The 24,766-nt window shown below is 48.8% G+C and overlaps 9 protein-coding genes across 9 annotated transcripts; 3 read left to right on the top strand and 6 right to left on the bottom strand.

The window, feature by feature from the left end:
* Positions 1-606: 606 nt before the first annotated feature.
* On the top strand, positions 607-1,704 carry FPRO_09813 (putative phosphopantothenate-cysteine ligase; the record flags this gene model as incomplete). Its single annotated transcript, XM_031233244.1, has 1 exon — positions 607-1,704. One exon carries the CDS (start codon positions 607-609, stop codon positions 1,702-1,704), a length of 1,098 nt encoding a protein of 365 aa, XP_031083101.1.
* Positions 1,705-2,012: 308 nt separating this feature from the next.
* FPRO_09812 (uncharacterized protein) lies at positions 2,013-3,424 on the bottom strand (the record flags this gene model as incomplete). The annotated part of the gene is made up of 2 exons (XM_031233243.1): positions 2,013-2,923; positions 2,971-3,424. The coding sequence occupies 2 exons, from the start codon at positions 3,422-3,424 to the stop codon at positions 2,013-2,015; spliced, it is 1,365 nt and encodes a 454-aa protein (XP_031083100.1).
* Positions 3,425-4,183: 759 nt separating this feature from the next.
* On the bottom strand, positions 4,184-5,036 carry FPRO_09811 (uncharacterized protein; the record flags this gene model as incomplete). Its single annotated transcript, XM_031233242.1, has 2 exons — positions 4,184-4,914; positions 4,964-5,036. 2 exons carry the CDS (start codon positions 5,034-5,036, stop codon positions 4,184-4,186), a joined length of 804 nt encoding a protein of 267 aa, XP_031083099.1.
* An 877-nt stretch (positions 5,037-5,913) lies between these two features.
* FPRO_09810 (uncharacterized protein) lies at positions 5,914-7,794 on the bottom strand (the record flags this gene model as incomplete). The annotated part of the gene is made up of 3 exons (XM_031233241.1): positions 5,914-6,160; positions 6,215-7,233; positions 7,291-7,794. 3 exons carry the CDS (start codon positions 7,792-7,794, stop codon positions 5,914-5,916), a joined length of 1,770 nt encoding a protein of 589 aa, XP_031083098.1.
* A 3,158-nt stretch (positions 7,795-10,952) lies between these two features.
* On the bottom strand, positions 10,953-11,684 carry FPRO_09809 (uncharacterized protein; the record flags this gene model as incomplete). Its single annotated transcript, XM_031233240.1, has 1 exon — positions 10,953-11,684. One exon carries the CDS (start codon positions 11,682-11,684, stop codon positions 10,953-10,955), a length of 732 nt encoding a protein of 243 aa, XP_031083097.1.
* Positions 11,685-12,299: 615 nt separating this feature from the next.
* FPRO_09808 (uncharacterized protein) lies at positions 12,300-13,376 on the top strand (the record flags this gene model as incomplete). The annotated part of the gene is made up of 3 exons (XM_031233239.1): positions 12,300-12,375; positions 12,451-13,017; positions 13,195-13,376. 3 exons carry the CDS (start codon positions 12,300-12,302, stop codon positions 13,374-13,376), a joined length of 825 nt encoding a protein of 274 aa, XP_031083096.1.
* Positions 13,377-15,823: 2,447 nt separating this feature from the next.
* Positions 15,824-16,642, bottom strand: FPRO_09807 (uncharacterized protein; the record flags this gene model as incomplete). The annotated part of the gene is made up of 6 exons (XM_031233237.1): positions 15,824-15,905; positions 15,954-16,060; positions 16,115-16,157; positions 16,210-16,295; positions 16,348-16,543; positions 16,596-16,642. The coding sequence occupies 6 exons, from the start codon at positions 16,640-16,642 to the stop codon at positions 15,824-15,826; spliced, it is 561 nt and encodes a 186-aa protein (XP_031083095.1).
* A 2,181-nt stretch (positions 16,643-18,823) lies between these two features.
* Positions 18,824-20,449, bottom strand: FPRO_09806 (putative maltose permease (MalP); the record flags this gene model as incomplete). Its single annotated transcript, XM_031233236.1, has 1 exon — positions 18,824-20,449. The coding sequence occupies one exon, from the start codon at positions 20,447-20,449 to the stop codon at positions 18,824-18,826; it is 1,626 nt and encodes a 541-aa protein (XP_031083094.1).
* A 1,024-nt stretch (positions 20,450-21,473) lies between these two features.
* On the top strand, positions 21,474-24,693 carry FPRO_09805 (uncharacterized protein; the record flags this gene model as incomplete). The annotated part of the gene is made up of 3 exons (XM_031233235.1): positions 21,474-23,408; positions 23,457-23,598; positions 23,663-24,693. The coding sequence occupies 3 exons, from the start codon at positions 21,474-21,476 to the stop codon at positions 24,691-24,693; spliced, it is 3,108 nt and encodes a 1,035-aa protein (XP_031083093.1).
* Between the last annotated feature and the right edge of the window lie 73 nt (positions 24,694-24,766).

Raw genomic sequence — 24,766 nt, 5'->3', positions numbered from 1 at the left:
CAGTTCTCAGGAATGAACATGATATGATCCGAGATAGTGCACTAGTTACCGAGGTATACTGCAGCTTATCAGTAATCACTGCCTTCTGGACAGCAAATGATTGAAATGATGACATATTCAGCGTCATGTAAGAGCAATGCAGTCATTTCTTATAAAAGATAAGCCGAGTGACTTTAATGTACAGGACCAACGCTACAGAAGGGTCAGGCGTTGACAGCTGCAGGCTGCAGGGCAGGGAGCGCAGACTCACAACTTCAAAACCCACCGGGATGATAAATGCGTAAGTAGTATCCGTCACAGTCGATGGGGCATTTTACTAAAGAACCAGAACCAGAAACTACCTAAACATAAATAACTCTCAATTTCCACTTCCTCATCCTCTCTCAATTCCTGTATCATCATCTCATTATCATTCTTACTAGGCTCTCTCCGTCTCACTACCTTAGTCTCCGGATCCGGATCCGGGTGTCAAAGACCAAACCCCGCCGCCGCCAGCCCGCCCGGACCTCCGCATCTCCGCCCCGGAGCTTGTTCAATCATTCACCTTGGCCAAATCATTGACCACACACAGCCTGAATTGCGTTCACTTCATAAACACTAAACAAAATGGCTACACCCGCCAACACCGCTGCTGAGGCCCTCGCTTCCGAGCAGACATACTTTGCTCAGAACCCTCCTCCGCGCAATTTATCAGCCCACACAGCTCTCGCCGCTGGCTTCATCTCCTCTCACGCCGCCGCGGGCCGTCGTGTTGTCCTCGTCACATCGGGCGGCACTACCGTCCCTCTTGAGAAGCAGACTGTTCGGTACATCGACAACTTCAGTGCTGGAACTCGTGGTGCTACGAGCGCCGAGTACTTTCTCGAAGCTGGATATGCCGTCATCTTCCTCCATCGTCAGTTCAGTCTGCTGCCGTACTCGCGACATTATTCGCATGCTACCGATTGCTTTCTGGACTTTTTGACTGAGGATGGAAGTGGAAGAATTGGTGTGAGGAGTGAGGTGCAGGATAAGATGCAGGAGGTGTTGAGAAAGTATCGCAAGGCGAGGGATGACAATATGCTTCTCACACTGCCCTTTGTCACTATTGTCGACTATCTCCATGAGCTGCGAGAAATTGCCCGACTCATGCGCCCTCTTGGTCCGTCAGGTCTTCTCTACCTCGCCGCAGCCGTGTCAGATTTCTTCGTTCCTCCTGATCGTATGGCCGAGCACAAGATCCAGTCAACCAACGCCGTTGAGCAGAAGCGACCAGACGATGAAGAGACTTTTGATAACTTTGACTCATCGCCTTCTGTTCCACGCTCAAAGCGCCTCGTCATCGATCTCGACCCTGTCCCCAAGTTTCTCAAGAATCTCGTGGATGGATGGGCGCCAGAGGGCATGATTGTGTCTTTCAAGCTTGAGACGGACCCAGCGCTTCTTGTTCGCAAGGCTCGCTACAGTCTTGATCGATATCAGCACCATCTCGTCATTGGAAATCTTCTATCCACGCGCAAGTGGGAAGTCGTGTTTGTGAGTCCTAAGAGGGACGATAACTGGGTGCGTGTGCCGAGAGAGGGCGGTTGGGGAGAAGCTGAGGGCAGGCCGCTTGTGGCAGAGGAGCTGCCAAGTCAAGAGCCAGATGTTGAGATTGAATCGCTCATTATTCCCGCGGTACAAGAGCTTCATGGTGAGCATATCAAGGCACAGAAACAGAAGTAGGCTGTGCCCTCGGGTTCAAGATAAATGCGGAATACCCAGATAGAAGGCTCATTCATAACAACGAGGTGAGCGCAAGCATACAAAACAATAACTATTATATTTTCCTACGAACTATGGTATCTATGTACAAAGACTCGCAGCAATGATATTGGCATTCTCAGCTCTTTTTTGTATCCAAAACTCCGTTCCCAAGATAATAGCAATACTTTTCATGGTGTCATAATTTTGTGCTCAGTCTTCGATTAAAGACGACAGCCGTTCAGTCTCGAGGTTTCATTCCGTTAGACGCTGATGTGCCCGATGAATGCTCAAAGGGCAGCCTTCCAGTTGTGCCAGCCCAAGAGAGTGACCTTGGCCAGGAACAACGAGATCATGGATGCCACGTAAACGGCACCAGTCAATATGATAAGACCCCAATATTCACCACCATTGGCCTGGACGATGCTACCACCAATGGGAATACCGATGAGACAAGCAAAAGACACGATTGTATAGGCCGTAGCATAATAACGTCCATACTCTTGCGTTTTGCACAGTCGACCGATACAGACAGGCGCAATGGCGATGGATGTTCCAGAAGAGAAACCGAACAGGACGGTGAAGATAATGACACCAGCTGTGGTTCCACCAAGAGGTAGCCATACGCAGAAGCAGGCCACAATGGCAAGGATCACAGCCAGGATGCTGACGTTAAAAGGACCGATCACATCGGCATAGTAGCCGGGCAGAAGTCGACCGATGACCGAACCAGCGTTGAGGATAGGAATGAGGTTGTAGGAGAAATCCTTTCCGAAGCCCTTGTGCAGCGCATATGTCGAGATGTAGCCGAGAGGAATGAAGAGGGAGAACTCCAACATGAAGACGCCAATCGTGGTGAAGAGGAAAGGCAGACTCTTGAAGATGAGAAAGTTGGGGTGCGCAGTAGCATCCTTGGCGGGTGGAAGTCGAGATTTGAGAAGACAGATACCGATCAAACTGCAGCAAAGGCAGATGAGAGCAATGACTCGAGTGGCCCATCCGTAACCAATCTTTTCGATTAGCCTCGTCAGCATGAAGGGGTAGATGATACCGCCGATTCCACCAGCAGTAGATGCAACGCCAGTCGCTAGTCCACGTCTAGCCTTGAAGAAGTGGCCTACAGCAGCGATCGATGGTGTGAAGAGAAGTGATGATCCAAAACCACAGAGGAGGCCAAAGGCGACGACAAAGTGCCAGAGTTCTATAACAGTCAGCACATCAAAACCACAATCTCAAAGAGAAACCTACCAGTCGCAAAACTCATAAAGATCATACCGCCAACGGTGAACACAGCGCCGGCAATGACAAGCCATCTCGGACCATACTTGTCAAAGACTGGACCAATGTACACACCGCAGAAGAAGGCGAGAAAGGTGTAGATGGAAAAGATCCAACCGACAGTACCCTCGCTATACTCTGTGAGTTGGTTGTCGAGAACATAGGCCTGAAACGTGCCGAGAGTGTTCATTAGTCCAAGCGAAGCGAATAGAGAGAACCACGAACCAGCGACCACGGACCACGCCTGCAAGCCGCCCTCGGGATACGTTTCCTGGAACGACGCTGTTGATGCTGCAGTCGGTTGCTTCTCTAGATCGGCTCCTGATTTTGCGTTGGTTTCGTTTCCTTGGTCGATCTGGTTGACATGGTCGTTGATCTCGTCATCCTCGTAGAGGGCACGAGATGTGACTTGGTGACAATCCATTATTTGAGCAATCGTAATGTTTCCTTTTCCGTCCCCAAATACCTAGCACGCTTTACTTTCTTCCTTTCTTTTACAACTGTCGCAGCATATCAGACATGGAGTTGAGGACTACACTCGGAGGCGAAAATAAAAAGATTAGACATGCTTAAATATAAGAACGATCGGATTTCGGCGTGGCCCCGGGTCGAAAAAGCCAGGCCCGCTTTCGGAGTGCGGCCTGAATTGCCGTAGTGGTCGAGTTCCTCGTTGACATGAGAGTAATGAAAACTCATCATTTGTTCGTCAAGGTCCTTGAGCTCCACCCTCTACACGGATATATACGGTCGTAAATCCCAACTCAACTGAGAGAGACCTGACCTGTTGGGTCTAAGCCCAAAGCATGGTAGACGCCTTCTCAAGACAAGTCCCATTGTTAATGCAGCCCAATTCGCCATCTTTCCTCCTCGGAAACGAGCAACATACATTGTCGGTCAAGATGGTCAACGCACTTGGTCCTCCGTCATTGAACTGTGGGTGGTCAGATGGGTCCTCTCTACCCCAGCTTGATCCCTATGCCGCTATTTCAACCGGCCTCAACCCCTCGAGCTCGCTGTTGGTCTGAGTCACATCGTTCTTCTGATAGGCTTGAAAAGTCGTGATTGAATGGGTTCGCCCAATTATATCCTTTTTTGGGATGCTTTTGGTCGGGGAGTTATGCATTACTATCTGTCAATTGCATCAATGGCACCATAGCTGGCTGAACTAACCTCCTCTCCAGAATCAAGCCTCCTCATCTTCCACATCCTCCATGGTCACATGCCGTGATGATTGGCCTTGATCGGGTCGTGCTTCCGCGTTGCGATCTGCCGTCTTGAGATAGCCCTCTTGTTCTAGTCGATCTGCTTCCTCCGGCTCTATTAACCCTCCTTGACCTTGACCCTTGTTCATCTTCATCTTGACTGCCGTAGGCACAAATGCCGAAACAGCCTCTTTTCTGAGATCGCGCACCACAGGCTTGGCTTCGTACACTGTTTTCGCTTCGACGACTGGCACTTCCTTCTTTTGGTGTTTGTCCTCGCCGTCCGGCCTTGTAGGGTTCTCTGCCTCCCTCCTTGCTCGTCGTTCGGCATACCATTTGTCCATGACTTCTTTGGGAATCGGCGGGGGTGTATCTCGAGGCATAGGAATACTCTTGACGTCGTCGGGAACCTCATCGTCGCTTGTCGTAGCATCATTAGAACCTCTACGCCTCTTCCCTAATACCCTAGATCCTGAGTCGTGATCTCTGTTCCACCCTCGACTGAATGTTGGTGCTTTGTCGCCAAGTGCTTCTCTGGCCTTCTTCACTGCTTTGAGTTCCTTTTCGAGCCCTTCTAATGTCTGTTCCTCATGACGAGTAAGCTTGCCGCCGCTTGATGTGATTTTCTTGAGGTCGTCGATCTGTTTTTGAATGCGCTCGGGGTTCTTTCGCGATAGCTTCTCGTTTAGGCGTTCTTGCCGTTCATGCTTGCCTATGTTTCCAGTTAGAAGGTCCAATGCGATCATCAGGATTCGTCTCACCTTTCTTGAGAGCTTTCGCCTTGTCAGCTTTGCGCTGGGCCTGCACGGGGTTGTAATTCTTCTCTTTTGGCATTGTGAAGTATCGGAGATCGCTATTTGTGCAAGGCTGGAATCGAGACTGTCAATGTATTTTCCAGGAATCTCTGTTGAAGGCCAAAAACAAGAAATCAACAATCGCTACTGGGCATGCGAGAAGTTGTTGTAAGCTGAGTACGACTTGTTCAAGATGATTTGGTCTGGCTAAAGCAAGCTTCCTTGTCGCGATCACCTGGCTCCACTTGATGACTAAGATTAGATGTCATGATAAAAATCACAACAGCTTTCAGTCAACGATGGCCTCAAAAATGATGTCACGGCGATCTTCTACTTGCAATTCAAACTTCTTAGATCTCAATTTCATGGCGCATGCAGCGTCTGGATGTTGCAGATTGACTCAAACTTGCCGTTGCAGGGTGCAATTTATATCCTTGAATACAAATAATCATATCACAAAAGCGCCTCCAACACATTGATCTCTCACGTAGTAATGAAAGTTGAGTAGTCCCTTTGATGTACATCTTTGATCAGCATGTGCGTTGCCAAGTCACAGTGATCATCAAATATCGCCTGTTAAGCTCCTGACAGTTGAAACCAGAAATAAGTCATAATTATTCATAGCAGCAAAAAATGTCCATCCAAAAACAAAGCATAAGTAAATCCCACAAGAATTTCAAGCTGAGTTAACAGGTCGAAGATTTCATGGCATGCTATATAATCATACCATAGATCATCCTTTCTCCTTTCCATGCATCCAATTCCGTTGACGGAGGTAAATCAAGCGCCGGAATCCCTTGGTTTTCCGATCCCATCCTGTCTGTTGTAAACGCCTTAATCATTGTGTAGCTGTGTGCTGGGTATGCCGCCTAAGTTTGTAGTGTACAGCCGAATCTTTGTTCATAATAAACCTGGTCTCAAATTGGCAGGCCAATATGCTTATCTTGGTTTGGGTCACTCGACTTTATTTCCACACCCAACTGTTGGGCGACACAACTACTGGAGACGTCTTTGCCCATATACTTTTGCAGAATGGTGTCAAAGTCGGTCTCAGCAACCACAGGGCCAGTGCCAGAGCACTTGGCCTTCTTGGTAAGTTCGGAGCAGAGGCCGTCGAGGTCGAATTCACCATTCTGTGCCTTGGGGCAAGCTTGAAGTTTCTCCCTGTGGAAACGTGTTAGAGACAGACATTTCCTGGTTCTATAAGTTGATACATACCACAGTTGATTGCAGTTCATGTTCTGCTTCTTAAGTGGTTCGTCATCGGACTCCTTTTGAGCATCAATCTGATCAATGAGGTTCGATGGCTTCTTGGTCTGGCTATTGAGATGAGCGCTGGGGCTGTTAGGAGCCATGTTGTAAGGAGTGAAGAAATCGCTGTCAAGAGCATCGTTGAAGAAGTCGTCGAAAGATGGGTTTGCTAAGACGTTTTCTTGAGGCTCGCGATAATCACCAAAGAGCTGTGGGTCAAACTGTCCACCGTTCTGTTGTGACAGCCAGTCAAAGTTGGTGCTGTTCAGATCGATGTTGCCGAACTGACTGGGGTTGTTATTGCTGTTCTGATGTGTCTGCTCCTCGCCAATGGTAGCCATCGTATCAACAGGCTTGAAGCCCATGGGGGACTGGTTGAAAGGCTCGGGTGATGTTCCGCAAGAAGAGCTGGGGCCAGTGTTGGAATGAGATGAAGCAGATGGGGAGCTGGAAGCGCCATTGACGCTGTAGCTTGCAGAGTCAACACTCGCACGAGAGGGGTTGGTGGCAGAGCTTGCCATGGAAGGGCTGAAGACACCCGAGAACTTGGCCAAGTCGTCCTTGAATTGTTGTGCGGATTGCACGTTGTTGTTGAGGCTGTTGGTAGGGCTAGGGTATGTGATCTTTTGCTGATCCGGGCTTGTGGGTGATGAGCCAGTCTTGCTAACAGGTGGTCCTGGAAGCATGCCAAATTTGGGAAACTCGAACTGGAAGTTGACATCGCTGAGGTTGCTGACGGCAGCGCTGCCGAAAGGAACCTTTTCTCTGGGCAGTGACTTGGTAGCTGACATCACTGTGACCTTCTGCTTATACTGATTGAGTTCAGCTGTCATGCGCTCAACCTGAGCTCGAAGCATGCCATTCTCATGGTTGGCAGCCTGCGAAGCCTTCTCTAGCTCTTCGACCTTTGTCTCAAGGTCCTTCAAGTGCTTTTCCTTGCGTTCTCTGAAAGCACGCTGAGCGGCTCGGTTTTGAGCCTTGCGCTTCTATTATATGGATTAGTAAGTAATACACTTTATATGTAATCAATTGATAAAACGTACCGAGCTGGGCTCGGATGTAAGAGGCTTACGACCGGGCTTCTTAGGGACCTTGTCGGTACTCTCACGGCGCTTGTGATCTCCACCAGGGCTATCTTCATCATCCTCGTCATCAGGGTAGCTGCGCTTCTCTGGGGTATCGGTCTCTGGGGAGTCGGACAGAGCGACAGAGCCAGAGTTGTTGTTGGGCTCCGTGGAAGCAGCGGGAAGATCTCCAATCATGGAAGGCTGGTCCTCGCTGGCGAAGGAAAAGTCGAAACCAGAATCGCCAAAGTCATAGTCGTAGTTATCGAGGAAGGGACTCTCCTGGTAGCCTGTCGCGGTAGCGGACTTTTGCTGGCCAGCAGAATTGCGGAACGTCGTAGGAGAAACTGTCAGGGAATTGTCCACGGAAGAACCAGAAAGCTGCTGCTTGTTGGAGTTGAGAGCAGCAAAGAGCAGGTTCTGCTGTTGCGGGGTCAAGAGAAAGTTGGGTGGCAAAGTGCCCCCAGTACCGGTAGAAGCCATCGCGAAATATGAAACGGGCAATCGAAAGGAGGCGTAACGTTGAGGAGCGATTTGAAATCGAGGCAGACGAAACTGATGCCGGGCGGCTTGATTGTAGATTCAAGCTCTCTGCCAGTCCAGGCTCACGCAGGAGGGGACAAAGAGCCAGACCAGAGGCTGTCTGTGCCTGAAGCCTGGGTAGCGGCGACGTCGGGGACCTAGACGAGCGGGGCGGGCTTCTGCTGGCTGGGTTATGATGCTGGCATATAACTAATTGTCAAACGGCGATGAGAAGAGAGGCAAAGTTGAATAATAAGAAGAACAGGAGATTTCGGATTCAGGCCGCACAGGACAGGATGGAAACTGAAGCTACTATGGTATGTAAGGTAACAGTATGTAAGATTGATGATGAAATCGGTGGTTTCTGGTGTCAGGCGGAGCCAAGAATGGGCGAGGAAGGGAAATCAAGTGAGATGGATGGCTGCAGTAGTAGGTAGAGCGGGGGCAGCTGAGCGGGCGTTGGAGTTGAATCGCACTGTAGGTACTGTATCTACGCGTACCCAGAGCCTAGCAGGGCAAGCAAAGGCAAGCGGGTAGGCAGAGCAAGGCCAAGCAAGGGTCCAATGCGGAGCGTCCGACTAGAAAATTTGCTGCCTGAGTCACAAAGATTCCTTCTAGTTCATTCTTCCATCGGCTCACTAGACCCTGAACAGGAACCATCCTGGGTGGGGGTCAGCGAGTTTCCGAGAGAGGCTGGGTACAGGAACGTGAACTCTAGACAGTGCGAATAGCGTCAAAGTTGCATTTGTCAGCCGGGGCTACCGGTCCTCGGGACCCATGGATATCTTACAATAGAGAGGACGAAACAAAAAGCCCATCTAGGCCATGCCAAAACGAGCCATGAGCATGTTATTGTCCGTCCGTCTTTTCTCTCTTCTCTATCGTCTGGAGGAGGCTCTGACTCACAATAAAAAGCCGTTTGCCCATGAGCTTTTATCCATTGGCACTTTGCCTGTGACCGACCCAGCGACTTATACCCGAACGTTTTCGGCAGATCTTATTAGTTGACATGCACGCCCTTCGACGTTGTGCACGAGTCTCTCGAGTATTCTCCCCCTATCTCGGCCTTGTCTTGTTTGACAGTGGCAATTCCTCCTGAACCGACGGCATTATGCTCCTCCGGCTGCAACAGAATGTCGTTTCCTTACTGTAATGGCCGGCCTTGGACTCATGTCTCAATCACAATGCAGAATTGACTCAAGACTATGACCTTGGTTATGCTTCGACTGACAAGCCTCATGACCTCATAGTTGACTGTTGCTGACTCCCAACAACGCCCCGTTCAACTCTGCTGCAGCCATTGCCTTATCCCCGAGCCACAACCACGCGGTCCTGTCGAAATTCTCCCCGCCCCCGGATTTAGACAAAGATTCGGAGTTTGCCACACGGCGCATTCTCGGTTTCGACCAATCAATGGGAATTATTCGTCCCAATGGGTCAAGTCCATTTATCAATCGCTAAAATCTCAACCGTATTTTTGCATCTCAACGGCTGCCAGAATCAGCTCTCTGGATGCGAAAGTTCTTCAGAAACAATTGCACTATTGTGGCCAATCATTCTCATGCTCTTGTGTAGCAACCCAGCTACAAGTTAGCAAGTTCGGAGCTCAGGTCGGACGTAAGCATCTGCGGCGTAGTGTGGCCCCTCGATCTGATATGCATGGATGTTTTGGAATCATCCAGGACCCTTGTTGCATGAGCTTGCACGTGATTACTGTCTGTTCTACCTAAGGTATCTTGAAACATCCCGTAACGTCTTGACTTAACCTGTAGTTCAACATCACGGCATGTTAAACCGTATCTTCGGGCTGTCGGTAGTTGGACCTAAACTTAGGACCTCTATCCTAATTGATGAGAAGACTTAGGTAAGTTTAGTGTATCTTAGTAGATATTTAGACCAGTCAATTTAACACCTGGGTCAACGCCAAAAGTTTTCTTGCTCTCCGGAGTATGTCGCTTTCGTGTCAACATATCAGATGCTCAGTAGAGTATGGGAATTTGGATCAACGGCTTATGCCCCTTCAGTACTCAGCGTAGTGACGATGCTTCGTAATTTTTAGATATGATTCATCACCCGTTGAGATTGAAGCTTGCCATGGTCGCCAGGATTATTGCGCACCACCCTTCGTCCTCTCTCATCTACCTACCAGCATGGATTGTTGATTCCATTATTATTGTTCGCGGTGGTGTTTCCGCAAAGACCAGCGTTGGTATTGTTCATGCCATGTTACTCATGAAGAACAGGAACTATGGCAACAGGGGGCGTCTTGGTGCTTATAGCATTTCTATGGCCAGCACTTGAGCCGCTCTTGTTTGAGATGTTGAGGTTGCGGCAGGTCGGCGCTGCCCAAGTATTCAAAGGCACTTTGCCTCATGGCCGTTTAAGAGGTCTTGATAAGAAGCGATCTACAATAGGCGTTTCATTTTGATACGATTTAGATTCATTTGGCAGAATGCTATGCGTGTATTGTCTGTAGTTGCTACCACTACTCCCGATATTGGTCCACCAGAGAATCCATAGCCTTGCCCACGGCCAATTTAGTCCAGCACTCAGTTGCTATCCTCCACATCTGCCATCTCCCCATCTCAATTGGAGTCGACCCCATCATGGGGGAACTCATCACGCATACGTTGACAAGCATGGACCGCCTCAAGAGCGGAAATGGCCTAAGCGATGATATGCTGCTGGGCAGCCCCCATAGTGCGGTTGCCGACCCAAGGGCAGTACTCCGTTTCGCCCTCTTTGTGGGAACTCCACATCAGGTTCATTCGGTGTTTGCAGAGACGTCGGTAATCGGTGACCTTGAGTGAAAGGGACTTCTCAAGGATGGCCTCGTTGCTGTGGCCAGAGGATCTACACAAGACAACTTTGGGCAATATCACTCAGCCCCCCCTCCCCTTCAGTTGCTGTCGCCTCAGTAACTTGCCCATGGAAACTGATGATCTACTAGTCTATAGCTCACGGCTCATAGCCACTGTCATCCAGGCTGGAATCAATGCCCAGAACTTCAATGACTTCCTAAGAGACAGACTCATCATCGCCCGAGCCCATTATCCAAAGAGCAGACGCCAGGGCTCTCTTGGTTGACAGACTTAGCGTCATATCCGCTCTCTTCCGAGCTAGCATTTAAGTCTTGGTTGTCGTCGATGGGGAGTTGTGGAACCAAGTGGCTGTAATAGGTAGAGGGCTTCAGGGAAATAAGCCTCGGCCTGAGCGTTCATGATTTCAAGATATGGCTGCCGGATGTAGTCGCCCCAGAGCACAGCATAGCGAAGAGCAGTCGACGAGAACAACTTCCAGCGGTGTTCAAGCTCTTCGAATCCTTCAACAGGGTGACGAAGGTCTAGATAATCGTCATCATAATCCTCGCCAACACTGTCACTATCACTGTCTCCGTCGTTTTGCTGGAGAAACTCGGTTTCGCTGATCTCGCTTGTCTCGCTACCTTCGATATCAGACTTGGCGTCATCCCTCGCGGCGTTGTTGATATCATTGAGCCAAAAGCCAGGCTCACGGGGAAGCTTGTCTTTGTCATAGACTTTGAAGGTCACACCAAGACACTTGGTCGAGTTGCAGCGGAAGGCTGGACTGTAGACAGCCTGAGACGGATCCTCAAATTGCGCGCAGAGGATCATCTCGAGGTGACACAGAATTAAAAAATCTGGTTCGAGGTAAGGTTGTATATTTTTGATTCGGACCTGACAGAGACTTCTGCAGTAGGGCATTTTGGAGAGAGGTTGGACATCGGCGACCTCGAGTGAAAGGAGCTTCTCAAGGATGGATTCGGTGTCGTTGCCGGGGGATCCATCCTGTAGCTTGTGTACCTCAGTCTTTAGGAGTCTGTAATTCATTCTGACTCTGTTCCCTCTTTGAGTGACGGATTAAAGAGAAGATGGAGATGGCAATACTTACTGTTGTTCACTGAAAGGTTGGTTTCATGTTTGTTTGGTAAAGTTGCGTAGGAGAGAGAAATATCTAATGTAGGAGTCGGAATGTGTAGCGTAAGGTAGTGTGCACTCCTTGAGTCGCTGATTCACTGCCCCTGCCCGGCCAGCACTTTCTTAGCATTGCATAATATTTATTAACATTTCTCTGCTCCTTTTTGCCTTCGGTACCTGTTTATTCCTCCAGAGCCTCCTCTTATCAATAGTCTTTCTCTCCCTCATCCCAGCAGAGATCATCGTCAACCTTCGCAGGCTAGAAACTTCAGTGAGCTATTATCCTTGCGGTCGAACTCCTCTTTCTCTCTCTGCACTTCTATCTGTTCTGTGTTTTATTTTGCTAAGGCCGCTCTTACGATCAGAGGATCAACAAAATGGAGAGCTTTCTGCGCGTTTTGCCAGCGAGACCCATGGCAGCCCCCTAAAGAGAGGACCTCAAGAGCATCACACAAGTGAACTCCTCCTTCAGACACAGTTATGGGAGGGAATACTTTCAGACCATTCACGTGCGTGGTACCAGACCCCATGTCGCCGAGAGACTCGGGAAATTCCTTGATCAACAGGAGCACCCTGTTGTGTTCCTCCCCAGGTCAGCGATCAAGTAGGCTTCAAAGTACAACTTAAGCAATATTGCAATATTCTAACGCTAGTAGCTTCCTTGAAATGTAAATTCAAGCTGTACCGGTCCTTGACCTCCGCACTGCTCGGGATCATCGGCTGGGCTTCGATGACGTCCGTTGTATCTCACGAATCGCACAAGCCATCAAAGAACTCGTAGGGCTCGTTGGGATATCAATCGAGTTCAAGGTTGACGGCAATCCCCAATCGACGTACGCAGACCGGGCTCGGTTATTGACGCAGGACTTGGTAGAGACAAACCTCCGCGATGTACGCCTCGTCGCTGGTGGCGGCGGTGTTGTGGCCCGCAAGGAGCTTCTATTAACCCTCATGAAGATGTATGGTCACTCAGAAGCTCGATGCGTCGATTTAGATCACTGCCCTGGCGTCGTCAACTTCTTGGCCTCTCCTTCTGACACTCTGAAGCAGATACCAGTCATTTATGGTGGTGATGGAGGGAGACGATTCGTCGGTGGTCCTCTGATCCCTAAACTTGGGGTGTTCGACATCTGTCATTATGGGTTTCGCTTCTTACAGCAGTCGGTACTTATCAACAGAATCAAACATAACTCCGTTGTTCGAAATGGAGAACCTAGCAACCACGTCGGACTATATCATCGTGTAGGTAGCCAAAACCACTGGATGGGTTCTTTAATTCAAGAGCGATACTGATAATTGAAACTTTATAGGATAACGCTCTACTCACTCTTGCGGGGCTGGTGGAATCTGACCTGCGCCATCTCCGACACTTCGCATTCTAACACACCGGGCTTTAATCGCACGGTTATCTGACGAGACGAAGAGTACGAGAACATCAACGACATCTTCCACAAAGACTACGGGGCTACGCAGATCAATTTCGTCAAGTTCCTGGTCGTCGACATGATGGGCTATCTTCCTCAGCTCGATGAGATGTGTATTCTTCCCAACGGGCAGCACTTCAATACAGAAAACCAGTGCTGGGAGACGGCCCCGTCAACGTGAAAGATCTACAGTATCTGGAAGCTTTGACCTGCATGTTATCGTTGTCCCGTGAGCACTAGCCTTGTCCTGCCGCGGAGACAACGACGCCCCCCTCAACTCGACATCGATGAGGGGCATTGCGATCATTTCGAATATGTGCAAACTTAGTCTGTTGCTTTAATTCGAGCTGTTTAAATCGCTATACCTAGCCTTCTCTGTCATATTGAAGGCCGCTTCTATCTTGAACATTGATAGAGCGAGATGTGGGGGAAATCTCAAGACTTACTTCCTGAGGAACCAAAGAATTTAGATAAATTTAGGATAATTTAGGATATCTTAGGAAAGTCTGAGAACAATTTAGGATAAACTTAGATGAGTCTTTGAATATTTTATTTTCACCTCCTGATTTAGATTCCAAACTCTTTGACCCCTGAGGGACCTCACTTCCGAGAGCCATCTCCATTACAACAGAGTGCAAATCAGTGGCAGATCTTCCCACTACGACCGCACAGACGCTCCCATTCCCATAATTGCCTGCCGATGGCCTTAATAACTTCTTGACCGCCGCGTTCCTTGATGCATCTTTTGACGCGCAGCTCGTTGCAACAGAAGCTCTTGGCAGTACTGGGAAGACCACGATGGGCGCCTTTGGCTTTCTCAATCCGTCGACACAGTCCTCGGCTTGGTTTTCGTTGAGAGCTTGGCATTTTTGAGGCTGCTAGAGGGCATTTGTTCGTTCTTAGATGACGTGAACGCTGATCTCCTTTTCTTGATAGTCTCGATACTGACTCAAATTAAATACTGACGTCGAGGAGGAAATGGAGTCATCCTGCCCTGGCGCTGAACGCTCTTGTGAAAGCGGCGGCGCTTCCATTAGCCATCGCTCTTCGTACATCATTTCGGATGTGAACTACTCCAGACCTGGCGGCCAGCCTCAATAGCCTCGCGGATTTCACCATCCGGTCCCTGCTGTCGGATGATATGCTTCGCCATGTTGTCGGGAAGGGAGATCTCTCCGCTCCCACAGGAAGGAATAGACTGAGTGTTTGCTTCGATGCTTTGTGTACTTCTATCTGTCCCAATTTTACAAGGCTCAAGCGGAGAGTTACTGTGGATGCTTCTGGAGATATGTGGTCAAGGCGTCGCTGTAGGCTGTATGTCAAGTGTGAGTCTTTATATGAAGCTCTGGGATGGGAAATCAATCGACGCCTCTAGTACGCTGTCGCGGAGAAGAAGGCGGGGAAGTTATGCTTGAATCTGATGAATCCGGCCCAGGAGACTGGCCTCACCTGGCCTCTTCAAGTTCCGCGCGTAATCCCCAAGGGTTGGCGCCGGGTACAGTGTCGTCAGCCTAATGTTGATATGTATCTGCTTGTAAGTTCAAAAAGCGATAGGGATTCTGGTCACGATCTGGTAGGAGCCCTCGATCGAGGCCCGCTTGGGTTTCGTCTTCACCACTGAGCACATCCACGACTGTGCTGACTTCGTCATCTTGTTCCACTGGTATTGGCCGTGTTGTCGGAGGAGGTATTCAATCAACCGCTTCCTAGTCGGGTAGAGGATCCCACAAAAGGCCCTGGTGAGTTTCAACTGCTTGTCATTCGACCCTGTCTGCAGTCGCTTCAACGAGAGGCGGTACACATACCCAATGGCTTCGGTTAGAGCGCTGGACCCGGTGTTCTATGTGCGCGCCGCCCTCGGTCTGTACTAGACGACTCTGTGCGGTGCGTGTAGTGATACGGGCTTATGGCATGCTCAGGTGTAGATATACACTATAGATACCTGGGCTGGAAGAAAACAAGTCAGCGACCTAAATAAGGACGCAGGGATATGCCATTTACCGTTAAATGGAGATCCGTTTGTATTGGCCACAAACGTCGACGAGGTCAATAGAGTGTAGGCAACGAATGCGAGCACATGAGAATATGAGCCAGATTGTGAACATGATAACTCAAGTAACCTTAGGATAGCCTTTGATAAGTTTAGGACAACTTAGGGAAATTTATGTAAATTTAGGGTAATCCCGCCTGAGTTTAGGATAGATTTAGGCAGGCTTATGATTGCTTTACCTAATCATGTTCTTCTCTTGGCCCAGAGTCCACAACTATCCTGCCCGATTTGAAGGTTGGAGAAGATGAATGATATCTGTGGATGAGATGACGAATTTATCGTCGATTCCAAGGCATCTTCCTTTTTCGATACAAGCGAAGTGGTGTAATTTCCCCGACAAGTATAGAGGACAATCAATGCCTTAAGATCCTTGTGTCTGCCATCCAGTTCTTTTCAAAGCTGCTTAATGCTATTGAGGCTTTCATGAGTCCAGAGTCAGGAGGGACCTGCAAGACTGATGAATTCCCCGTCACCAAGTCTTTCGAATCCTGGGGCCTCTTCGGAAACGACTGAGTGCTACCCCCTAAGCATATCTCATGAACCATGGTGGCCGAACTAGGTGCCCACTCTACCGATGGCTATCTACTGTGTCGACGGCTATCGGGTCGTAGTCGAATCCCATGTTCAAGAGACCATTTCCCAAGAAACAAAGTCGCGTTGCTACGATTGTCAGTAATGAGCCACATATTTTAAAAGTGATTGACATACCGAGATGTCGGTTTCGGATACAGGATCTCGAGTCCCCGGATCTTCCAGTGCTTTGGGCTGTTGAAGTTTCTCTTCTTATTCGTGCCAAGGGCATTAAGAGATGTACTCTATAGAATGTGAATTGACGAGGCGCAAATGAACCATTTTTCCATTTCTTGAACGGTGAAGAGGTTGGACCCTTCGAGTGGTAGATCCTTGGTGTATCTAGAAGTCATCAGCTTGAATAGGGCGCGATGGTAAGTTGAAGTAGGCTCACCTGTAAGCGAAAAAGTATCTCGCTAACTTCCTCATCCTCAGGATGCACATGGTGCGCTTGTCACAACCCGACGGTACGTCGAATGGCTAAGTATCAAAAGAATAGGCTTTCGAATTGTGATGTCAAGTGCTGGCGTACGCGCTGGAGTGAAGTGGCTGCCTGCACGTATGCAAAATGTTCTTCCATCTTCTCAGATTTCGGTACGACATCTTCCCATTCATCATCAGCCTCCAAGTCCGAATCTCTGTCGTTGGGGGAGGATATGTTGAGCCCGAAGCTGTCTGCTCCCATTACTCCATCACCCTGATGGTCTGGGTGTCTCCCTTCACCACGACTGAGACCAGATTAGATAGATGTCAAGCAGTGGTGTGATCGCAAACACTTACTATTTCTGGTCGATTTTACCGAGCTGTTGCTGGTGATCCTTCAACATCTTCTCCTTCTCCGATGGGTGAGCATTCTGATATGCTTCAGTTGTCTACAGCTTCTCAAAAGCCTTTTGTTGACGAGTAATGGCCTTACGATATGCATCCGAGTTTTTTCTCTTCCTTGCCTTCTTCACACTCCTTGTATCAGAAAGTTGATCTTGGGCTTTCCGCTTTCACATGCCTGAGCCAGGTGGGCGACCTTAAATGTGTTGATATCCCGCAATGCGAAACGCGTTGCACCCCGGGACATGGAAGAGGTGGTCGGCATAGTGAAATGCTACTGAGGTGCTACCAAATTCATTATTATATAGTTGTTCCTAGTACCCCCTGGAACGGACCAGAATAGTGTACCCCTTGTCTCTAGGGTTTAAAGGCCCAGGAAGCCGAAACCCTCTGGATATACGATATTAGTGGCAGAAATTGAAGTATCTTGATGGGAGTTTAAGAGGGAACTTACTCTAGCTAATACTATATGTATATATATTTGGGTTTCCAGTGCTGTATATATCGATACTCTTGCACATGATGTTTTCAAAAAGTTGGTTGAAACTGACTTGTTCTAAAGAGCATCTTGTTGAACTCCTGGCCCCCAGCACTCGCTGTTCTCGGATCAAAATGCAAGTGACAGCTGGCTGGTATAGGAAAGTGAAAGGGGTTTGTCGGCTGAATATTGTCAACATGCTTTCTATCCGCGAGAAAAGCAGTCCAGATTGATACTCGGAATAACCTGAGTGTATACAGGAGACACTTAGAAAGCAAACTATTGGACTGGTTCTACTACCGTGCCATCGTATTGATTGTCACAGTATATCGAGGGGTTGCTTCTTGAACCGCCAATATCTCGCAGGTTGCTCTCTCACGCACCTAACAATATGTTGAGAAAAGCTCATACTAAGGCAAGTAACAGCCGTTATATATAGTTGACTGCTGGTCTTTGTTGGAAAAGAGAGCTTCTTCATGGTAGTCTTAGACGACGCTGTCTTTGGAATACCGCCAGTATCTTTGAAGAGCGCAGCCTGACTGATGATGTATATGCCACAATCTGTCGCAGTCTCTTGGGGATAACCTTGCTGGAAGTCAGGACGAGCCACTTCGTAGCATAATCCCACGAATCCCCCCAAGGTATAGTCGCTTCTAGGGCGATGAACGACTTGCCCAATGACATATCCATCCTCTGAGTTTTGCGAGATGTTAGCACAAACTCAAGGTGAGGATCCCATATTAAGCCATACTCATCACACCCGGAACAAGGGGATTGATTGCATAATCCATACCTTATCTGAATGGCATTAGAGATAAGGATGGGATGTTAGGCCAAAGTTTTATGTGTGGTTGTTGTCTGACCTAGGCGCTTTGCAGACAGCATTAGATCCATGCCTGAAGCTATAGAAGAGCCGTATGGTTCTGGGAACACAAAGATATTTGTTGTCTCAGGCTCCTTGAGAGGTCCTGTGGGACTGTTTTATACGTCAGCATTCATTGACTTGCCCCATCTTCGGGGGGGGGGGGTTACTACTATAGCACAAGACGACTCGCGATCTCCACACCCGCCCATCCTTGGACAAGAATCTCTGCGCTGTTCGCCGCATCTGGAATCAAATAACATATGTCTCTAAGTTGGAAAATATAAAGGAGCTGCAGAAAGCGCCAACATCCTGACTCTTCAGCCCCTGCACTCCAGGTGGCAATCTGGTGAGATACAAATGAACAAGAAGCCGTGAAAGGGATGGACGGAGGGGAGATATTTATAGTAAACAAGAAACGGGGAGAAGAGACATACGAGCCAGTGAAGAAGTTGCCAGAATTTTCAGCTCGCAAAGAAGACTGGTAAAGGTCGGCAAGCAATACTTACGCAAACAGTTTGCAAACATCACAAGCTGTGTTGGGTATCCCATGAGCAATTTGAATTCTCCCATTCGCTCTCTTCTCTGGTGTCACCTTTACTCGCAAGCATAGAATTTGAAGTTTGGTTCACAGAGCTGCATATCCCACATTCACGAGAGCATGAGGTAGAACAAGTATTCAGCCTAAATAGTCATCGGCCTGCTGCCTAGTAAGATGCTATTGACAAGAATGATATCCCAAATGCTTAAATCCGAAGCAAGGCATTCCTTTCGAAACAACTTTCGGACGGATCTCTCTCTGTGAAGATATGGGACAAATCAGAAGTTCAAGCCTTGTGTTGATCAACGGCGAGCAGCATCTTGAACGGTCAAGACGTTATCATCCTCAGCATACGCATCCACCTTGTACTTGGCAAACTCGCGGGTCGCCACATTATTAGCAAATAAAAGATCAAGTTCTTCAAATGTTTTGTTCTTGGTTTCAGGAAGGCGGAAAAACGTCCAAATGAAGAAGACAAAAGAGCAGCCTCCCCAGAAAAAGCCAGTTTTGCCGCGCCAGTTTCCTGCGGTCGGGTTGAGCATATAAGGGTTGACGACATTACAGATGATCTGAGCGATGTAATAGGCAATTCGGCTGACACAAACAGACTTGTTTCTCAGTCGGGTCGAAGAAACTTCCGAGATGATTGCGTAACAAACAGGTCCAACAGTCATGTAATAAACGCCCAACCATATGAGCATCATGCTGGCTTGCGCATAGTTTCCTCCCTGGGAGTCTCCAGCACCTACGCTGATGAATCCAACAATCATCAGCACAGCTGTGAGCAAGCCAAGCCCCCAAAGATACAATGTACGTCGACCCAGGGGAAGCAGCCACCATGATATGATTGTGCCCACAGACGCAATCCCAAGACCACCAACAGACATTCTGAAAGAAATCGACTCAGGTAAACCAGCCTGCACGAAGAAGAAAGTCGGAGTGCCACCCATGGAAGATCCACAAAAGGGCTGGGCAGCAAAGGCCATGCAGGCAATCTCGGTTCTGCGTCGGTCAACCCCACGGAAACAATCCAGATACGAAGTACCTTGGTCGATGGACTTTTCAATCTCATTGGTATGTATCATCATGGCAAGAGCCTGCTTTGCATGACCAGGAGTTGTTGAGGAACTTAGGCGGGTGATTGACTTCTCAGCGTTTTCGTAATCGCCGATCCGGACGTAGAACCAGGGGGACTCGGGGGCGAAGAAAAGGACGATGAATAAAGGGACGGGCCACGCCCATTGGATTGCGAAAGGGATTCGGTAGGACCAATGCCCGGTCGTATTCGAGAAGCCTGCTTGTACTCCAGCAGAAATCAGCTGTCCTATGGCCCAACATAGATTGACATAGACAGTCAGATATCCTCTTAATGCCATGGGGCAGACTTCTGATGCATATGCAGGAGCCATAGTGGCGAAAACGCCCCATGGGATACCGCAAAGGAACTGGCCAACAAGAAGGACGGGAAGACTCGGCGAGAAGAACGAGATAAAGATGCAACCACATATGGCAACCAGGGAAGTAAGAAGTACTTTGCGGTAGCCGAACTTATATGTGAAGTAACCATTGGCAAACGCGCCAATAATAGTCCCAACGCTCACGGCGTTCGAAAGTGCATTCTGCCAGGAAGCTGTGATTTGCCAGGAATTGCTTTTGGGCTGGTAGCTTCCATAATGCTCTCGGAAAGATGGTTGGGCAAAGAAGGATGAGATAAGAACGATATCGTAACCCTCCATGATGATCGAGGTGGAGAGAAGGACCGACCACATGACGGCCTTGGGATATTTCCGAATGGCTTGCAGCAACGTGAGGTTGTGTTCCTCTTCTGCAGCTTGCTTTGCGATGGATGCGTCTTTGACCGTACCATAATCTGGCGCATGGTCATCTTCGCTGACCCTAGCAACCTTGTCGTCTGTGATAGCAGCCATGATGCAGGAAAATATGCAATGGAGGCCTAGATGTACCTGAGGCCAGGATAAAACGACATTGCCTGTGTATCGAGACGTGCCAGGATCGGCGGCATGAGCTTCATTTATAGGGAAACAACAGAGACCGCAGGCATTGGCCACCTGACGAACCCCAGACGCTTCGTCCCATATTGTCTATGGAAATCCCGGTTTCTTGATGATCACCCGGGGATTGTGGGGAAGAATCTGGGGATAATCTGCCAAGGGTCTCCAAAAGCTTATTGCCTAGCTCGCGTTGAAGAATATGGAGTTCCAGTGGGGGGGCATGGATGGGTACAGATCTCATGGTGCTCTGATCCCCACCGGAGCTTTGAGTCTTCTGAAGCTCCGGCGGGGGAGGGGAGACAGCTTTGTCAAAGTCACTGAAGCTTTGACGAAATTCAGCCTCTTATTTGGCTAAATAGCGAACTGCATTGCTGTAACGTCGATAAGGGCCTCAGCCTGCATGTCCAGGTTGAACCCGGATTACGCGCATGGGTAAAGATGTGCCTGCCGGGAACTTTGATCCGGGACTGTGATTCAAGGTGTTGTCTACAAGATGTTTGTTTCGTTGTAGCACAGGTCGGATTCCATTGAGTGTTGTGATTGGTGAGATTGAAGCAAAAGAAATGATATCTGATGGGAGTTGCAGCTGAGGTATCGGAATTGATTGAATTGAGACCGGCAAGGTCAACCTCAGGAAGGTGCCCTGTGGTTACATCATAACATGCAAGTCGGCTCAAGATAAGGTAAGAATGGAATATAGGGAAGCTGAGTATAGGGAGCCGGCTCCTGACACTGTTCATGTGTTGTTGATAATGCATTTTGAAGAAAAGGGAAAGTCAGGTCATCAATGCGGAACAAGAAAGATCCATCCCGCCACCTTCGCTTGTCTACATTACTCCGCACTGCTATATCTATGAAGCTCGCAACTATCCAACGACATCCATCATGAGAAAATTATTCACGAATGATCCTCATCGCAGCGTCGTGAGTGCATAGCAAGATGGAGAGCCATGCCGACAATCGACCAGTGGACGGCGATGGCGAGACAGAAAACGCGCAGTGTCACCGTTGTAGGCGCGTCTTCACACGCCCGGAACATCTAAATCGCCATTTGAGAGTCCATACCCATGAGAAGCCATTCATCTGCACGAAATGCAATAAATCTTTTGCACGCCTAGATGTTCTTCAGAGACACGAACTCACACATACACGCACAAATCCCTTAACTGCGGTGGAGCAAGTGTCAATCAGAGCGTGCACAGAATGTGCTTTTGCCCGCATGCGTTGCTCAAGAGACTCGCCATGCACGAGATGTAAAAAAAGGCGCTTCGATTGCGTCTACCCTGAGCCCAGGACACGGAAACCTCAGCCTGTGCCCCAGAAAGAGAAGAAGAGGAAGGGAAGGAAGAAGAAGAATTCGAATATTCAGCCAGCCGAACCATTACCCGCACAAGATCTGGACGAAGCTGGGGAGGTTGAAAATAATACTCAGGGACCAGAGCTATTGGCAACCGTAGCAATGGAAACAGAGCCATTGGGAACCGAGTCGGCGGAAACAGAGCAGGTGGATTCAGAGCCGGCAGAGCTCATGGACGAGCCTGTGGACGATGAGCCAAGAGAAACAGAGCTGGCTATGAACGATAGCGAAATCAATGATGCCAACAATCTTTCTTGGAATATCAATGGTTCTAACGCTTTCACGGCTCCTCCAGCAAACGGAACTTGGCCACCTAATGATGAGTCGATTGCTGTTGCACAACAACCAATGAACCCAATGCTCCAAATCGATGACATAGGAAGTTTTCAAGAAGTATCGGATCTCACCATGGCTATCCCCAATATCAATTGGCTCTCCGACAGTCAGTTTACTTCATTATGGGAGAATCAATTACCTATCATCCCCGAAGGCCTTGGGTCAATGGCATACACATTTCCTTCTGAACCAATCGGACCTAATCCTGTCTCTTCTTGGGTCCCAGAACAGCCCTTGGACGTCAACATGAGCATCAATGGCCCAATGGAAACACCAGCCATCGAACTGGATCAGACACACTACCCAAGAGTTGTGGAAAGCCCTTACGGCGGGCACGCGAGTAGTATCAACGGTTCTAATGCATCATCCTCAAGCAATGGGGCCCTCTACGTGGATGGAACAGCAGCTAGAGCCCCATTTCGTGGTCAACTACTCCCCCAGCAAGCCAGCTTACAGACCAATCGTCCTGAACAGGACCCTCGCCTGCCTGAAGCAGATGGGTCAGACTACAGTTATCTAAAATCCTTAGTGGCGAGTATGCGAGAATCCTCTGATAATACGTTTGTGCCAGAGGCTCTCTACTCCAAACTATCGTCCGTGGTTCAGAATGAGATTGGGATCGATCCGTCACTTGATTTAGACGTTCAGATCCCCCCTCTGGAAAATATTAGGGTCTTTGTGCTGTTGTATTACCAATGCTTTCACCCGACGTATCCGTTTCTACAGAAAAACTCCTCCATCTGGCAAATTTCAGACAACTGGATTCTGTTACTAGCTGTAGCAACCACTGGCGCTCGGTATGCTGGGAGTAGGTGGTCATCGGTTATGTCAGAACTTCTAGACAAGGGCTTGAAGCACAGGGTTGACTCCATAATCAAAGAAAACACCGGTAGTGCAAACGGTATTTGGGTGCCTGGCAACTTTCAATCACATGGCCGGATGGACCTCCAAACACTTCAAGCATCTATTCTGAACATAATCTCTCGAATTCATAGCGGCCAAGAAGTCATGATGGACTGGGCTCTGTATCAAAGGCTCGCTCTCGTAGAGGAATGCAGGACAATGGACCTACTTTCACAGACCCCACCACAAACTACCGACACGCCAGTTCAAGATGGCGATGTAGCTGTCACGGCATGGATGCAAACTCAGTCAAAGTTGCGCACTGGCTTGATGATTTGGGTAAGTTTAGCCATTTCTTCAGAGACACACTCTCTCATGTTTATTTAGGTCCTTGACACGATCGTTTCCCACGAATTTAACTGTCCTCAAGTATTGAAAGTACACGAGCTTAGAACAAGACTTCCGTGCCGAGAGTCGATATGGAACCAGCCAACCATGGAAAAAATACATAGTAGAGACGCGCATCAGGGTTTGTATTTTGAAATCCAAGCGAACGACATCTGGCTTATACTGACTTTAGAACATTCGGATAGTCACGGTACTCGAGGCACTTCATCTTCTTTACATGGAAAAGCGGCAGCCATCCAACTTAACGGAGTTTGGAAACATCGCTCTGATATACGCAGTTTGTGCGAGGACCAAGGAAGCAGCCTACCAGTATGGAACGGCCTTGTCACGATGGACTCCAGTTGCTCATGTTGAGCCACGAAGGGAATCAGTTTCCGTGACTGAAACATGGCCACCAACTCTTGAAATGGTCACAAGATGGAGAAACAGTGCCTGTGACGCCTTTGATATCTTGCATTGGAAAGCGAACGGCAAAGCAGCTAATGCTGGTGGGACAGAGCACCCGACGATTCTTCACCTCCACCTTTCCCGGTTGTATATCTTGACACCTACGAAACATTTTCAGAAGGTCGCTGCGTCTGCAGTCCTACGACAAAATGTCAACGAGCTTCAAAACAATATGGAATACTCGGAAGCATGTAATCACATTCAACGTTGGGCCAACATCGACCAGTATAAGGCAAGGCTGTCCATCATCCATGCTGGCGCTTTGCTGTGGCATGTCCGTCGATATAGTAGCAACGACTTCATAGAGCCCCATGCCATTTACCTTGCTACCCTCTCGATATGGGCTTACAGCGTGTTCAATACTCCTAGGACCGAGTCCCAGCAACAACGCGGTGATGCAGTGTCAAGGTCGGCGCCAGCTTCAGGCGATCGTGAATCGCAGGGTTCGGCTGGAACTAATGAGGTAGACAGCGAGGAGGAGCCAGATCCGACGTTTATCCATCTTGATCGTCCTTGCGATGATGAAATGGTCCAAGTATACATAAGTCGAGGGCATAAGATTGCTGGCCACATGCAACGAGTTGGCAATATCTGCAGCCCCAATGCTCCACCGAAGATTCTCAAAGAAGGTATAAGGATATTATCACATGCAAGAGCCAAAAACAAGGAATGGGGGATCGAAGCTTCCTATGTTAAGGGTTTGACAAGTCTGTTACGTGGTACCACTGCACAAGAAAACGGACGTGTAAGCGGAACGTGTGTACTCTAATAACTTCTTCTCACTTCCTCTTGTCATTTTGAGATACCCACTGTGCCAGAGTGCTCTACGTACCATGCCCAGC

Source organism: Fusarium proliferatum (genome assembly GCF_900067095.1).
Source record: "Fusarium proliferatum ET1 genome assembly, contig: FPRO_scaffold006, whole genome shotgun sequence".
In the NCBI taxonomy this organism is placed as follows: Eukaryota; Fungi; Ascomycota; class Sordariomycetes; order Hypocreales; family Nectriaceae; genus Fusarium; species Fusarium proliferatum.
Note: the sequence above shows the minus strand (reverse complement) of the source record. Positions and strands in the feature narration are given on the sequence as shown.